Below are 14,901 nucleotides of genomic sequence, written 5' to 3' on the forward strand. Positions count from 1 at the left end.
AAAAGATGCTGTGATTTGTCATATTTCCTTTTTTTTTGTAGTAGTTGAAACAACTCAAAATTAAACCATTCCGGGGTCCCGAGATGTGAAAGGCACAATTTGTTTTTTTTTATTTTGCGTGTTGCTGGTGCATTTTATGTATGAATGAGTACGGGTATTTTCCATTAATGGTCAGCTCTGTTTTGTCCAACACTTAACATTGTTTCCAATTGCTTATTTAATTCTTGCAGCTGCATATGTGGTGCTGAACTTGGAGAAAAACCAGGAAGCCCTGAGTTAGCAAGTTTCAGACTAATGTCCTGTTGCAACACTGTCTTTTTGACAATGTTGTACTCCATGCCATGAGGTGTTTATAAGGAAAGTGAACAAGCAGTTTTCAACAGAGCATGCTGGAGAAACTCGGCAGGTCTGGCAGCATCTATGAAGAGACAAATAGAGTTAACATTCTGAAGAAGAGTCTCATTGGACTTGAAACGCTAACTCTGTTTCTGTCTCCTGATGCTGCCAGACCTGCTGAGTTTCTCCAGCATGCTCTGTATTTATGCCCGACCTCCACATTTTTGCTTTTAATTAGGAAGTCCTAAGCAACCGAGCCACGACCTAGCAGCTCACAGGTCAGCAGAGATTTTGTCGAAGGGGTTTTAAGGAGCATCTTTTTTGGAGTTTGAGAATGGGAGCAGTTTAGGGAGTGACCTTTCGGAATTTGGGACAGGGATAGCTAAAGGTGCAGGCTCTGCCTATGGAAGGGATCAAGCTGGAGAGGTCGGAGTGCAGGCACCTCAAAGTTATGGGTTGAAGGAGATGATGGAGTTAGGATGTGGATTGGCCTGGTGGGGGGGGGGGGACCTGATAACAAGGATAAAAATGGCAGCATCAAGGTGTTGTCTGTTGTATCTATTAGGCACCTCTAATTGCCCCACGAGGAGTGCTTAGGGGCTGCAGTCTCTTTGATGTCAGTCCAGCCGCAGGGCTATTAGTAAGACTCTGCCTGAATCCAGGGGCAATGAGGGAGCAGCAGAGTATTCCCCAGGAAGGAAGATGCGAAACTTGCTCCTTTGCAACATGGACTACAGCAATCGAGAAGCGAGTCTCCTGAACTGACTTTGATTTATATATTATTGTCACACATGCCTAGGTACAGTGAAAAGTTTTTTGTTTTGCATGCAGTACAGACAGATTACACCATACAAAGTGCATTAGGGTAATAGCGAGGAATACAATGTTATGGCTGCAGAGAAGGCGCACAAAGAGCGAGATCAACATTTAAATTTAACGTTCAGCAGCCTAATACCAACGGGGAAGAAGCTGTTCTTGAATCTGTTAGTATGTGTATGCTTTTGTATCTTCTGCCCGATGGAGGAGATTATAACCGGGGTGGAAGGGCTGTCTGATGTTGGCAGTCTTCCCGACGCAGCGAGGTGTAGATGGAGTCAATGGATGGAAGCCTGGCAAGGGAAACCTGGAGGCTTGTAGGTGGTAAAGTCCCCATTTATCTGCTGCCTTTTGTTATTCTGGGTGAAAGAGGTCATTGGGGTTGGAGGGTGCAGTTTAAAGGAGGCTCGGTGAATTTCTGCATCTTGTAGATAGTAGTACACACTGCTAGAGGAAGCATGTGGAATCGCTTAGCAAAAATAGTCTCAACAATAAATCAAAAGAGGCATGGAATGAAATGTAGAAATATAGATTAACAGGTTGAAAAGAGTAGAGATTCATTAACAGATGCAGCAAAATCCTGGAATTCCCTCCCTGAGGGCATTATGGATCAACCCACAGCACATGGACTGTAGTGGTTGAAGGAGGCAGTTCACCCCCCAGCCCCCCCTTTTTACCCCCACCCCCCCCCCCCCCAACAAAACCTTCTCAAGGGCAGGAAATGCTGACCCAGCCAGTGATGCCCACACTCCACAAGTGAATAAGTAGAAAAAGATACGAGCCACTTTTTTATTTCCCTAAGCATTGAAACATTTCTGAGGGGTGTATGTATCCTGTCTGTGTTGTCTGGAGTTACCTGGGCTGTTAGTGTGTATAGAACATTTAGACATTCTATAGTGTCGCTGTGTGCTATGTCATGGAGGTGTAGGATGTGACTGTGCACAGTGAGATCCCTTGTCTTGGCGATGAGTGCATGTCGCTTGTGGAGGAGAGTTCCAGCTTTGCCCACCGTGAGTGTGTGTGTTGTGTGCGTGTCTGTTGTATAACTATAGACCCCGCCCATCCCCGTAACTTCGATCTGATGTAAGGGGTGCTAACTCTCGGCCCCTGAGGTCCCAGCAACTTGCAAGCACCGTAATGGGGTCATGATGAGAAAGAGGCACTGCCGCAAACTCAATACAACCAGACTCTGTTGAGTGATGCGAACAACATGGGTTCAGTTCCCATCACCAGCTGAGGTTCCCATGAAGGACTCTCCTCTTCAACCTCTCCCTTCACCTGAGGCCTGGTGATCCTCCAGTCGTCTCTCTCGAATGAGAGAGTGGGGCTATGGCAACCTTATTTTTACCATAAACGTGGCATGTGTATTGTAGCTCAAAGGTGCCGCAGTACTAGCAAGGCTAATATCGCAGGAACAGACTGGTTGTCTCCATTAAATGAGGAAATGACGTGCGTAGAAGTGGAAAATTCATCTTTATTTTCAGAAATTGAAACGTTAGAAAGAAAGGAACTAACACGTTTTGTTCTTTACAATTGACTTACAAATCACAGATCACAAGGATATTCCATGAGAAAAACAATGTCAACAGAGCAGATTTCATCGCCTTCTGGAACGTCCGTCTTTGAGTTTGTGATCCTCTGTAACTTTTAGTCTTGTTTATCCCCAGACTGCCTTTTCAAAGTGTGTCCCATGAACCGGTACTCAGCGCAGAAACAGTTCTGGAAAGCAAAGCAGTCGAAACAAGGCAATACCGAAGCTGCACTGTTGGGAAAGTTACAGGTACCCCATTGCACTTACGGATTTGTGTGCGCTTTCATCTGGTGTTCTCTTGCCCTGTTCAGTTTGAGTTTCGCTTCTAGGACCCGATTTAGCGAGTTGCTCCCGCCAACGTTGACCAGAGAGGATGCATGTATCACCAGGATGGTGACTGTTTGCCACTCTGCCCACCAGTGTCTCTCTCAGAGAGCATCTAGTGTTCAGCTCCCAGGCACAGTGGGGCACGCAAGAAAATTGCGAGGCAGTGATAGTGGCGTGGAAGCCCTTGCAGCTAACAGAACAGCAGAGGGAAGGGCTAAGAGGAAAATGAAGCGGAAATATGTGTTAAAGGTAGATGAAGAAAGGTGTAGAAGCAGAAGTCCTCTTTCGCACAGACTTCTAGGATATTATGTGATAGAATTGCCAGAGCAGATACCTGCTTGGAGAGAGTTCTGCAACAAAACGAGCACAGGGGGAGGCAGTGGACTCATGATATTATCACTAGACTATTAAACCAGAGACCTAGGTGATGTTCTGGGGATCGAGGGTTCAAATCCCACAGTGGCAGATGGTAGGGTTTGAATTCAATAAAAATCTGGAATTGAGAACCTAATGATGAATAGGAATCTGTTGTTGATTGTCGGGGGGGGGCGAGAAAAACCCCATCTGGTTCACTAATGTCCTTAAGGGAGGGAAATCTGCCATCCTTACCTGGTCTGGCCTAAATGCAATGTGGTTGACTCTTAACTGCCCTGTGGGTAATTAGGGATGGGCAATAAATGCTGCCTGGCCAGTGATGCCCTCATCTCCTGAATGAATTTTTATTAAAAAATTGGGAGTGGCAGCACATTCAAGGGTTTTGGAGAGGAAAGAGAGGTTGGCAATGGGATTCACAGACGTGGGGGTTCCAGGAAAGGAACTTGGGTGGTCACCACGTTATTGGAGATAAGGTTAAAGAGAGCAGGATATGGGTCTCCTGGCCAAGGTGAGCTCACAGCAAGGGCTTGAGAAGGACAGGACAGGACAGAAATAGAAAAAAGAGCTGGGTTCAGGACTTGGGTAATGGGCGTTCTGAGAGAAATATGGCTAGGTTGTCTAGCGCAAGGGAGGGAATGTAGTGGAGGCAAGTTCCCTTGAACAAACTGAGCAGATCATGGTGGGGATACTGTGAGTGTGATTGTAAATGATCTGAGGAGAGATTTTCCAGGGTGGATACTGAAAGTAGGGTTTGGAGAGGGAAATAGGGTACAAATGGGGAAAGATACAAGGAATTGATCAGAGGCCTGAGCTCTGATACTGTAGCAGTAGTGACTGCCCAGTAGGTGGCTGTGATTTATGCCTGGGGATTTTCCATAGAGACAAAGAGAAGATATGAGGGCAATGATATAGAGACAGCGAGGATGCATCGACATAGTCGAAATCACGGAGCATGTGAAACTGTTTTGTGCACTGGTTGAAGGAGAAAAGCAGCAAATGTAGCTTCGTGAGAAAACTGAGATGGAGTTTGGTGGAGGGCTTAAGGAACAAGGTGTTTAAGTGGGAGCTGAATGGGTTGGGTGAAGGTGAGGTGCTCATAGATGGAGAAAGTGCTTAAGAAGGAAGGGGCAGGACTTGAGGTGTAATTCGGCGATCCAGGAGGTAAAAGACCAGGAACCCCCTGTCTGACAATGGTGTAAACTGTTGTATAGGTGTAAAGTATACTATTGGTCAGCAGTGAAATGATCAGGAACGCATTACCAGAAAGGATTCAGTAGCAACTTAATAATTTAAACTGGATATATTTTTGAGAAGGAACCCAACTCCAGGACTGAGGGGGAAGAGCTGGGAGTGATCTGAAAGCAAGTACAGTGCGCTAGCATACTAATGGTTGGCTGAATGATCTCTCAGTCCCTGCGCTGAGTGTTCTTTGTCATGTGAAGGTCATTTGAAACAGCATGAATGTGTTTTCCAGCAAGCAGCAGAACTGGAGCAGAAACAGAATGAGATAGAGAACAGGAAGCTGCTCGGGGAGGTGGTGAAGTATAGCAATGTTGTTCAGGTGAGTTACCTCTTCCTTGCTCGTTGCATGCGTCAGCTTCCTCAGCTCAAAGACTTTCATTGGGTCGTAGCCTAGAAGAGCTTGGTAGGGGACTGGATACTCCAGTGAGGAGTGGCTCATCATCTGATTCATAGACACCAACATGTCATTGTCACCGAGACTGGAGCAAATCTGTGTGATCATCATTATCACATACCTGGTCCCTGCCTCAAAGTGACCTTTTCTGTATCTCTCTATCCAGTGCCATCCTTTCCATCTGCCAATGACATCCATCAATGAGGAGGAGATGGTGGCCTTGAGGTAATATTGCTGGACTAAGTCATCCAGAGGCCCAGGCTATTGCTCTGAGACCACCGATTCAAATCCCACCATAGATGTTGGTGGAATTTGAACTAAAGTAATAAAAAATATCTGGGTTTGAAAGCTAGTCTAAGTGATTGTGACCACGAACCTGTCACTGATTGTTTTAGGATCATCATCTGGTTAACTCATGTCCTTCAGGGAAGGACATTTTATCATCCTCACATGGTCTGGCCTACATGTGACTCCAGACCCACAGCAATGTGGGTGACATGTAATTGCCCTCAGGGCTGCTGAGTTCAAGGGCAGTTAGGGTTGGGTGATAAATAGCCAGTGATACCCACATCCCATGGAAGTCTATTCAGTCCGTCTGTTATTCACATTCTCTTCCTTCCCTGAAGTCTCCACCCACATAGAGTCGTACAGCATGGAAACAGACCCTTTGGTCCAACTCGTCTGTACTAAGTTTCCTCTTGAAGTGTACTTTCCCTGAGCAGATTTCTCTGTTCGTGCACTCCCAGTTTTGCGTTTCATCCTCTACTCTTCTCTTCTCTTCTGTCCTGTGGGTCCTTTCTATTCACCTCCAAACCTGTAGTCCCGTCCTGTCTGAAACTCCTGGCTATTTATCGCAAGTGCCTCGCACTGAACAGAGGCAAAAAAAAAAAAACTGCCGAGCCAGAGAAGGCGATGTTAAAGGGAGGATGGTGGTTGGTGGGGTGGGGGAAAGAGGTCAAACTCTCAGTCAAAGGTCAACTATATGTGGCAGAGGTGGCAAGAGAGAGAGCGTTAGCGATGTAACTCCCGTGTGTAGGACTGAGGGAAGCTGAAAGAATGGCTATCAATGGTGGTTGAAGAGGGGGGTACTGCACAAGAGAGGGACAAAGTTGGTGGAATTGAAAGTAAAGGATGTGTATGGAATTAGTCTGTCTTTGGATTAACGGAACGGTCCATTGTTTGATGTCCTTGTGTCATTTTGACTGCAGTTACTGCACATAAAAAGCAACAAATACCTCACAGTCAACAAGAGGTTACCAGCCCTCCTGGAAAAAAATGCAATGCGAGTCTCCTTGGACATTTCTGGCAATGAGGGCTCCTGGTTCTACATTCAACCTTTTTGGAAGCTGAGGAGCGAAGGTGACAATGTAAGTCTGATTAACATTCATTAAACGCTGCATAACACTCCTCAACTGCACTGACCAACACAGCCTTCTCCGACTTGCCTCTACACTCTCCTCCTCCTCTTCCTCCTCCTGTTTTTAACCGAAGGTAGGGCTCCACATTTCCAACCGGGACTTCGGCATCTGGCCCCCTCCAGAATGGTGGGGGTGGAAAAGTCACAAAATCCCTTCTTAAACGTACTCTGCTAAGTCTCCCCTCTCTCTAACATGCTGAAACACTTGGGGATGTTTCAGTAGGTTTTTTGTGTGTGTGTGTAAGTGGTACAGTTGGCAGGGTGATTTTGGATGACGGTATTGGGTGGGGTTGGGGGTGTCATATGCTGAGGGGTGTGGTGTCACATGGTACACGGAGAGTTGAGGAGGTGGGGATCTGTTGTATGGATACCCAGCTGTTGGAGCAGGTTTGAGTCTGTCCTGTATTTACCAGGTTACTCCAGGTAAGTAAGTCCTCCCCCTCCCCAAAAGCCTCCAATGTAGAGTCCGAGACATTTGCACGGGGTTCTGGGAGCTGGGCAAATGCACACTGGAAGGTTAATCTTTCTGGAATCTCCTGTTGAGTTGATGCATTGGGAGAGATCCCGATGTTTGTCTTTAACCACCTTTAAGTTATCAACCATCTGGAAACTAGGAGATCTGGCTCTGAAGTTATATCGATCCCTGATGTTGTTCCTCACTCTGGGATTCTCCATGTTGGGACAAGAGAAACAAAAATAGGCCTTTCAGCCTCTTGAACCAGCCCTTGCCCACTATTCAATTTACATCAGAACAGGGTCACTGGACCCAAAATGTTAACTCTGGTTTCTCTTCACAGCCAGACCTGCTGAGCTTTTCCAGCAACTTCTGTTTGTGTTCCTGATTTACAACATCCACAGTTCTTTTGGTTTTAATCCAATTTACATGATGGCTGATTCGTACCTTGCTTCCCATCCCTTCATCCAACAACAATGCATTGGTCATTTTATTCCTTGGGTTCTGGCATGGGATAATTTGTTTTTGTCTGTCTGGCATGGGATAATTTTTTTTTGTTATAACGAGGTTTGACTCCAACATGTGGTGTGGGGCTGGAGTCACGTGTAATCCATGTCGCTTGGTATGGGGTGGCAGTAACGTCCCTTGAAGGGCACGAGTGAACTTGTCCCATTGCTGACAGAACCGCCAACAAGTTTTCCCTCTCGGCATTCCAGGGTTCACAGTGCCCTGGACTCATCGAGTCTCTTTTTCACAATTTTCTGGTTGACTTCCTGGTTGTTCACCGCTTGGTACTGGAGCATCTCGAACATGGACCTTGTCGAGGTACCCACCGAGGATCTGTGAAGACTGACTGACTGTGCATTCTCTCTCTCAAGCTTTTTATTCTTAAAAGGCAAGCAATCCAGATATCATCACTGGGAGCAAGGAAGCTGCTGTTGGCTCGATTGGACACCAGGCAGTGGTTTGTGGTATTTAGGAAGGAATACTACCAGGGACTGACGTCCCTCCTGAAGCCTGATTGTTCTTCACCACCAGTTACTGATGGTTCCCATCTGAAGTGATAGCTCTGATCAGTAAGATTAGTCCATTGGCCTGACACTGACTGAAGTGACACTCCTGTGAGCCAGCTACTGAGTGATGCACAGAGCTCAACAAACAGACTACTGCTGCTTGTGCCCACACCACTGATTTTGAAGGAACATATTGACCTCTCGTGGGACACTCGAATGTGGGAACATGATGAATTTGTCAACAGTTTTTATCCTTCTGGAGAACGTGTCATGTGCATGTGATTAGTGATTCCTTTTGTAGCAATATTGATGAATCGAAACCAGTCCCATGGTAGCACTTTATTTAAACACTGCCCCTCCATTTTGAAGGCTCGTTACTGAGACTGGTTTACTGACTGGTTCAGAATAGTTCCACAATTGTCATGGAGCAGACCTAGGTTTGTGATAACCAGGTGTAGAGCTGGATGAACACAGCAGGCCAAGCAGCATCGTAGGAGCAGGAAGGCTGACGTTTCGGGCCTAGACCCTTGTGATGTGTTGTTGGTCAACTCTGTACGGGTTCATCCCCTCTGTGGTAGCACACATGGGGAGTCATGGCCAAGTATCTGGGGAGAGCAGCATCTGAGGGTTTTTGGGGTGAATATCCAGGTGGAGGCACGAATCTGGGGAGAGGAGTGGGAGGAAGGGGGCGATTAGGGTGCCAGAGGTTACAGGGGTGTCTAAGACAGTGGAACAGGAGTGCAGCAGTGGAAGAGGAGAATGGTGAAGTGGGAGGGATGGCTGAGGGAGAAGAGGAGAACAGCGGGACGGAGAGGTGGAACAAATGGAGTGGGAGTGGTTTTGAATACTGGACGTTGGGGGGGTGCGAGTCAGAAATAATTATCATGTAGTGCGAGGGGGACAGTGGTGATAAGGGTCTGGTGGAAAGGAGACTGGGATCAGGGTAGGTGGATAAAAGACTGCTCGATGTGGAGGGGGTGACTGTGTGGCTTAGTTGGAGACACTGGATATGTGGGGAGGTGAGGCTACCTGATATACTGTTCGCTGCCAATGGTGGGGGGTGCTAATGAGGTAAGGGGCAGGAGGAAGCACAGAGTTTGTCGGGGGGAGTGGTGGTTTGGGAGGACAGACCGTGGGAGAAACTTGGTTTTGTCTGAGGAATTTTCATCGAGCTTCCATTAATCTGAAGTGGCCCTGTCACAGAAGAATGTTTTGGGAATGGCGGAATGTAGAAAGTTAGTATGGGGGGTGAGATTATGGTGGGGTGGTCACTAAGGTGGGAAAGGTTTAGTGTGGATGGGAAAGGTCCTGGGATGGGGATGATAAGAGGGCACAAAGATTGTGTCCAGATGAGAATCAGAGAGACCTGACCAAGTCGGAAAGTGCGGGATGATGAGGTTCAAAGTAGCTTGCATGTCGCTTTGGCCTGTTAAAACTTTGTGTCTTCCCAACCCATACCATCAGAGTTACAGTCTGACCTCGATGTTGCAATGTTTCGGAGCAACATTCAATAACTAGACCCTGCAGTGTAAAACAATGAGCTCCCACTTATTTAAAGGCTATTATTTTATTAAGTAATATAATATGAAATTTTGACATTGAAAATGCCTTTTACAGCACTGCCTAGGGGGCGTAATTGGTACTGCAGTAAGGTGTTGGAAGTAAATGGGTCTGTGGAATGGATTTAAATGCCACCAGCTGCCACAGAGAGATTTGAACCAGTGATTGACCTGTGATATTACCGTTCTGCCACTGACTCCTCCTATACCTTCAATACAACAGTAAAATTGTGACTTGATGATAATGAGAAAGTTTGGCGATGTGTATCAGTCACCTGCTTTCGTTTTTACTTCTGGTCTGTAGGTGGTTGTGGGAGATAAAGTGGTTTTAAATCCGGTCAATGCTGGACAACCGTTACATGCCAGCAATCAGGAATTACTGGATAACCCCGGCTGCAAGGAGGTAAGTCCAAACAGGCCGACTGTTAGTGAACTGCTGGGTCATCTGTTGACTGAGATAACCAGAACCTTTCTGTTTAAATATCAGGTGAATGCATTGAATTGCAACACAAGTTGGAAGATTGCTCTGTTCATGAAACACAGTGATTATCGGGACGATGTCCTTAAAGGGGTCAGTGACTATCCTCATTTCTAGCTCCCTTTTAGCTGTCAACCCGTCCTTTCTTCGTTTTGTTTTGTTTTGTCTTGCGGCTGGACTTAGCATCGCTGTGATGTAACCACTCTGATGCTGTGAATCTGCAGGGTGATGTGGTGAGGCTGTTCCATGCGGAACAGGAGAAGTTCCTCACCTGTGACGAGTACAAGAAGCAGCAACACATCTTCTTGAGGACCACCCTGAGGCAGTCCGCTACCTCTGCGACCAGCTCCAAAGCACTGTGGGAGATTGAGGTAAAATCCTGGGGCTCAAATCGGCATAATATACAGATATATTGTTGAGAATTCTCTCTTAACTCCTGATCTAATGGCTTAACTCTGCGTTTTTTTTTTAGGGAGGTTTGAAAGACTAGAGGATTACCTCATAGAATCCCTACAGTGTGGAAAAAAGCCATTCGGCCCATTGAGTCCACACCAATCCTCCTGAAGAACATCCCTACCAGATCCACACCACGCCCCCTCCCCATGACCCTGTATTTCTCATGGCCAATCCATCCAACCTGCACATCCCTGGACGCTACGGGCAATTTAGCCTGGCCAATCCACCCTGGCCTGTACCCAGAGGGAATCCTGCACAGACACAGGGAGAATGTGCAGACTTCACACAGACAGTCACCCAAGGGTGGAATCGAACCCAGGTCCCTGGTGCCATGAGGCAGCATTGCTAACCACTGAGCCACCGTGCCGCCCAAAAAAGCAATCTGTCGTCGTTGCCAGAGATAGTAGGAACTGCAGATGCTGGAGAATCTGAGATAACAAGGTGTAGAGCTGGAGGAACACAGCAGGCCAAGCAGCATCATAGGAGCAGGAAAGCTGATGTTTCAGGCTTGGCCTGCTGTGTTCCTCCAGCTCTACACCTTGTTATCGTTGTCGCCAGGTTGTTTTATGCTGGACTGTTCCTGGGGTTTTACTTTATCGATCAGCTCTGTGGGTGTGCCCATGTTCAGTGTGGGTGGCGTGCACCCTAATGTGCCCAGTCTCCATATAAATAACCGTCAGACCCAGACATCAGTGTAAGCACATTGTGCTGTACGTGAATGGATTGTGAGTGTATGGTGTGTTCATCTCCATTCAGAAAGAAACATTGAACTGTTAACCCAGAATGAGACTCTGGTTCCAAACTAGCTAAGATTTTTGTTGGAAGTTTCCGAGCCCAATGAACTGTAGACAATTAAAAACAAAGAAGAGTGATAGGGTTAAACCAGGAAACCGTGCGCCAGTGAGTCTAATGTCAGTGCTGGAAAAACAAATGGAAAACATTGAGAGACTGAATTAATATCCACTCAGAGAGGCAAAGATTATTGAAGAATACTCAGCGTGCCTTCTGTGAGGGGACGTCATGTTTAACAAATGTGACTGAATTTTTCAGGGAGGGGTCTCAGTGTATAGATGTGGTTGATGTAATCTGTATGGGCTTCATTAGGGCTTTTAGCAAGGTCTCATGGCAATCTGGTTAAGAAGCGACGAGCCCATAAGATCCAGGGAAATCTGACAAACGGGATCCAAAATTGGCTCAGTGGTGGGAAGCAGAGGGTGATGGTCAAAGGGAGTTTTTTGTGACTAGGGTCTGGTGCTGGGTCCCTTACTGTTTGTTGAGTACATTAATGACACGTGAGCATCAGAGGCATGATCAGTAAGTCTATAGATGACACACAAGCTGGTGGTATGATAAATAGTGAGGAGGAAAGTGTTAGACTACAGGGCAACATAGACAGGCTGGTCAGATAGGCAGAACAGTGACAAATGGAATTTCATCTGGAAAAGTGCAAGGTGATGCATTTTGGAAGAACTAATAAGGTAGGGGAGTACGTATTGTATAGTAAGACCCGAGGAACTACAGAGGGTCAGAGAGACCTTGATGTGCTTGTCCATCGATCCTTGAAGCAGGATGGGTGGGTCATGTAGTTAAGAAGGCACATGGGCTACTTGTCTTTATTAGTCAAGGCATAGAATACAAGAGCAGGGGAGTTAAGATAGAGCTGTATATAACATTAGTTAGGCCACAGTTTGAGGACTGTGCGCAGTTCTGGTCGCTATAGGGAGGACGTGATTGCACTGGAGGGGGTGCAGAGGAGATTTTCTGGGCTGGAGTGATTCAGTTCTGGAGAGAGGTGAGATGGACAGGCAATGTTTTCCTTGGAGCAGAGAAAGCTGAAGGAGTCGGGGGGTGGTTTTCATTGAGGGGCATAGCCAGGGAGAAAGTTCTCCCCATTAGCAGAGGGGTCAATAACCAGGCAGCACAGTTTCAAAGATAAGGAGCAGGAGCTTTAGAGGGGATTTAAGGAAGAGGTTTTCCACGCAGAGGGTGGTGGGTATCTGGGGCTCATTGCCTGTTAGGGGATAGAGGCAAGACATTGAAGAAGTGTTTAGACGAGCACTTGAAATGTTACAAAACTACAGGCCAAGTGTTGGAAAATGGGACGGGAACCAATGAATGTTTGAATACATAATGGACCAGAGGGTCGGTCTCTGTGCTGTAAAAACTTTGACTCTAAAGCAGCCCGCTTGATTGGCACCCCATCCTTGACACTGTAAACATTCACACTCCCCTCCACCACTGACAATTAATAGCAGCAATGTTTACCTTCTGCAAGATGCACTGCAGCAACTCACCAAGACTCCTCCTTCAACAGCACCTTCCAAACCCATCACCCCCACTGGCAGGAAATACAAGGATAGCAGAGACCTTCGAACATTCCCATTAACAGGCTTCCCTCCGAACCACACACCACCCTGGCTTATAACCAAACGTACAGCATAGGAGCTGAACCAGGCCATTCGGCCCCTCGAGTCTAGTCCGCCCTTCAATAAAATTCTATCCGGTGTGGGTGTGTTCTGAATTCCCATCTACCCTGATAACCTTTGACCCCTGCCCAGCAAGACTCCATGGACCTCGCCCTTAGAAAAATATTTAGTGGCCTGACTCCCACCAGCTTCTGAGACAGACCATTCCAAAGTTCTACAGCCCTCTGAGGTGAAAACATTCTCTTCCCCTCATTTCTTAAAGGGCTCCCCTAATTTTCTTTTAAAGAGTAAAGGAGGTGGGACTTGGAGCTGTATCACCGTTCCTTCAGTGTTGCTGGGTCAAAGCCCTGGAACTCCCTCCCTAGTTGCCCTTGAGAAGGTGGTGGTGAGCTCCTTCTTCATCCGCTGCAGGTAGACCTTAGGGAAGGAATTCCAGGATTTTGACCCAGCGACGGTGAAGGAACAGGCGATATGTTTCTGAACGAGGACGGGGAGTGCCTTGGAAGGGAGCTTGCAGGAGGTGGTGTTCCCATGTATCTGCTGCCCTGGAAATAAAGGTTGTGTTAAGATGGAGACACAGCCTCTTGAAGAGAACTTAGTGACCTGTGTTTTGGAGGTGAATTAGCAACATATTTAAGAACCTTAATGTTTTGGCCACTCTCTCCCGGGTGCAATTGCCTTGCCTTGCCTTGCCCACCCTTGGCCCAGCACATCTTTGAGTATGAGCCTCACAGACTGTCATTAACAATACAAAATTCAGGTTTAAAATTCAGCACAAAATAAAAAAAAAACACAATCGTAAGCAGCACATTTCTCTTATAATTCGAACAGGAGCAACATTTTCCTTAATCGTGCTTTTTGGTGGGTATATTCCAGGAGCTCTTGCTCTCACGCATGAACATAGCTGATGAGCCTAATTGTTAAATCATGCTCGAAGCTCAATGGCCATCTTAATGTCTTTCATTTTTTTGATGTCCTGTTGTTTATGGTGGGAGTGTTCCCTGTGTATATACTCAGCTGTTCTCTCCTTTACAGGTGGTGCACCATGACCCATGTCGAAGTGGAGCTGGACACTGGAACAGCCTGTTTAGGTTCAAGCATCTAGCGACGGGGAATTACTTGGCTGCTGAGGTAGGGTGGGTGTACAGTAAAATACCAGCTCGGCACTGACACCAAGTGTTTATGACACAGTAAATGCACCATTTGGTGGCAATGGTTTACTTTGAGCACATGTGTCTCTCACCTTCGGGAAGGTTCTGACTGCATCCTGAACACACTCTACTGCCCGTCGGCTTTCTCACTTCAAACCAGAAACTGCTGGAGAGAGAAACAGAATTAATGGCTCGAGTCCAGTGACCCTTTTATTTTAATGTTTTTATTTCAGATTTTTATTTACATGAACCATAGAATCCCTACAGTGTGGAAACAGGCCCTTCAGCCCAACAAGTCCACACAGAACCTCAGAGCATCCCACCCGGACCCATCCCCCTATAACCCACCTAATCTACACATCCCTGAGCACTACGGACAATTTAGCATGGTCAATCCACCCTAACCTGCATACCTTTGGACTGTGGGAGGAAACCAGAGCACCCGGAGGAAACCCACACATACACGGGGAGAATGTGCAAACTCCACACAGTCACCTGAGGGTGGAATTGAACCCAGGTCCCTGGCACTGTGAGGCAGCAGTGCTAACCACTGAGCCACCATGCTGCCCACTTTAGACCTGACCTCTTTAGACATCAAGAGGGAGTACTGAAGGAGAATCATGGTGGACTTGAACCATTAACTCTCCTCCTCTCTCTTCTCAGATGCTGCCCAACCTGCCAAGTGTCTCCAGCATTTTCTGCCTCTGTTTGTTGCTGTTTGAGCTCGAGTGGAGTGCACCCTGGCTCAAAAGGAGCACACAGCAGTCTCTCTTTAAACATGTCCTGTTGAGCTGCTGTGTGCCAATCCCTTTCAATACTGTCTTCTGTATTTCACAGAGTTCCTGCTAAGATGTTATTTCTAAGTGTCTGCTCTCCTGATTCAAATCCAAACTATTTGAAAAGTCAAAACCTTGGTTAGGATTTTC

The 14,901-nt window shown here is 46.8% G+C and overlaps 1 protein-coding gene across 1 annotated transcript in view; it reads left to right on the forward strand.

Annotated features, from left to right (window-relative positions):
- Positions 1 to 14,901, forward strand: part of itpr2 (inositol 1,4,5-trisphosphate receptor, type 2) — a 200,613-nt gene that overhangs the window by 27,592 nt on the left and 158,120 nt on the right. The window contains exons 3-9 of the mRNA XM_048610561.1: positions 2,820 to 2,932; positions 4,860 to 4,946; positions 6,230 to 6,388; positions 9,769 to 9,867; positions 9,952 to 10,035; positions 10,167 to 10,313; positions 13,860 to 13,955. Coding sequence (XP_048466518.1) covers positions 2,820 to 2,932; positions 4,860 to 4,946; positions 6,230 to 6,388; positions 9,769 to 9,867; positions 9,952 to 10,035; positions 10,167 to 10,313; positions 13,860 to 13,955 — 785 coding nt within the window. The remainder of the gene's footprint in view (positions 1 to 2,819; positions 2,933 to 4,859; positions 4,947 to 6,229; positions 6,389 to 9,768; positions 9,868 to 9,951; positions 10,036 to 10,166; positions 10,314 to 13,859; positions 13,956 to 14,901) is intronic.

The sequence above is a fragment of the Rhincodon typus genome, chromosome 22, assembly GCF_021869965.1.
Source record: "Rhincodon typus isolate 14 chromosome 22, sRhiTyp1.1, whole genome shotgun sequence".
Taxonomy (NCBI): domain Eukaryota; kingdom Metazoa; phylum Chordata; class Chondrichthyes; order Orectolobiformes; family Rhincodontidae; genus Rhincodon; species Rhincodon typus.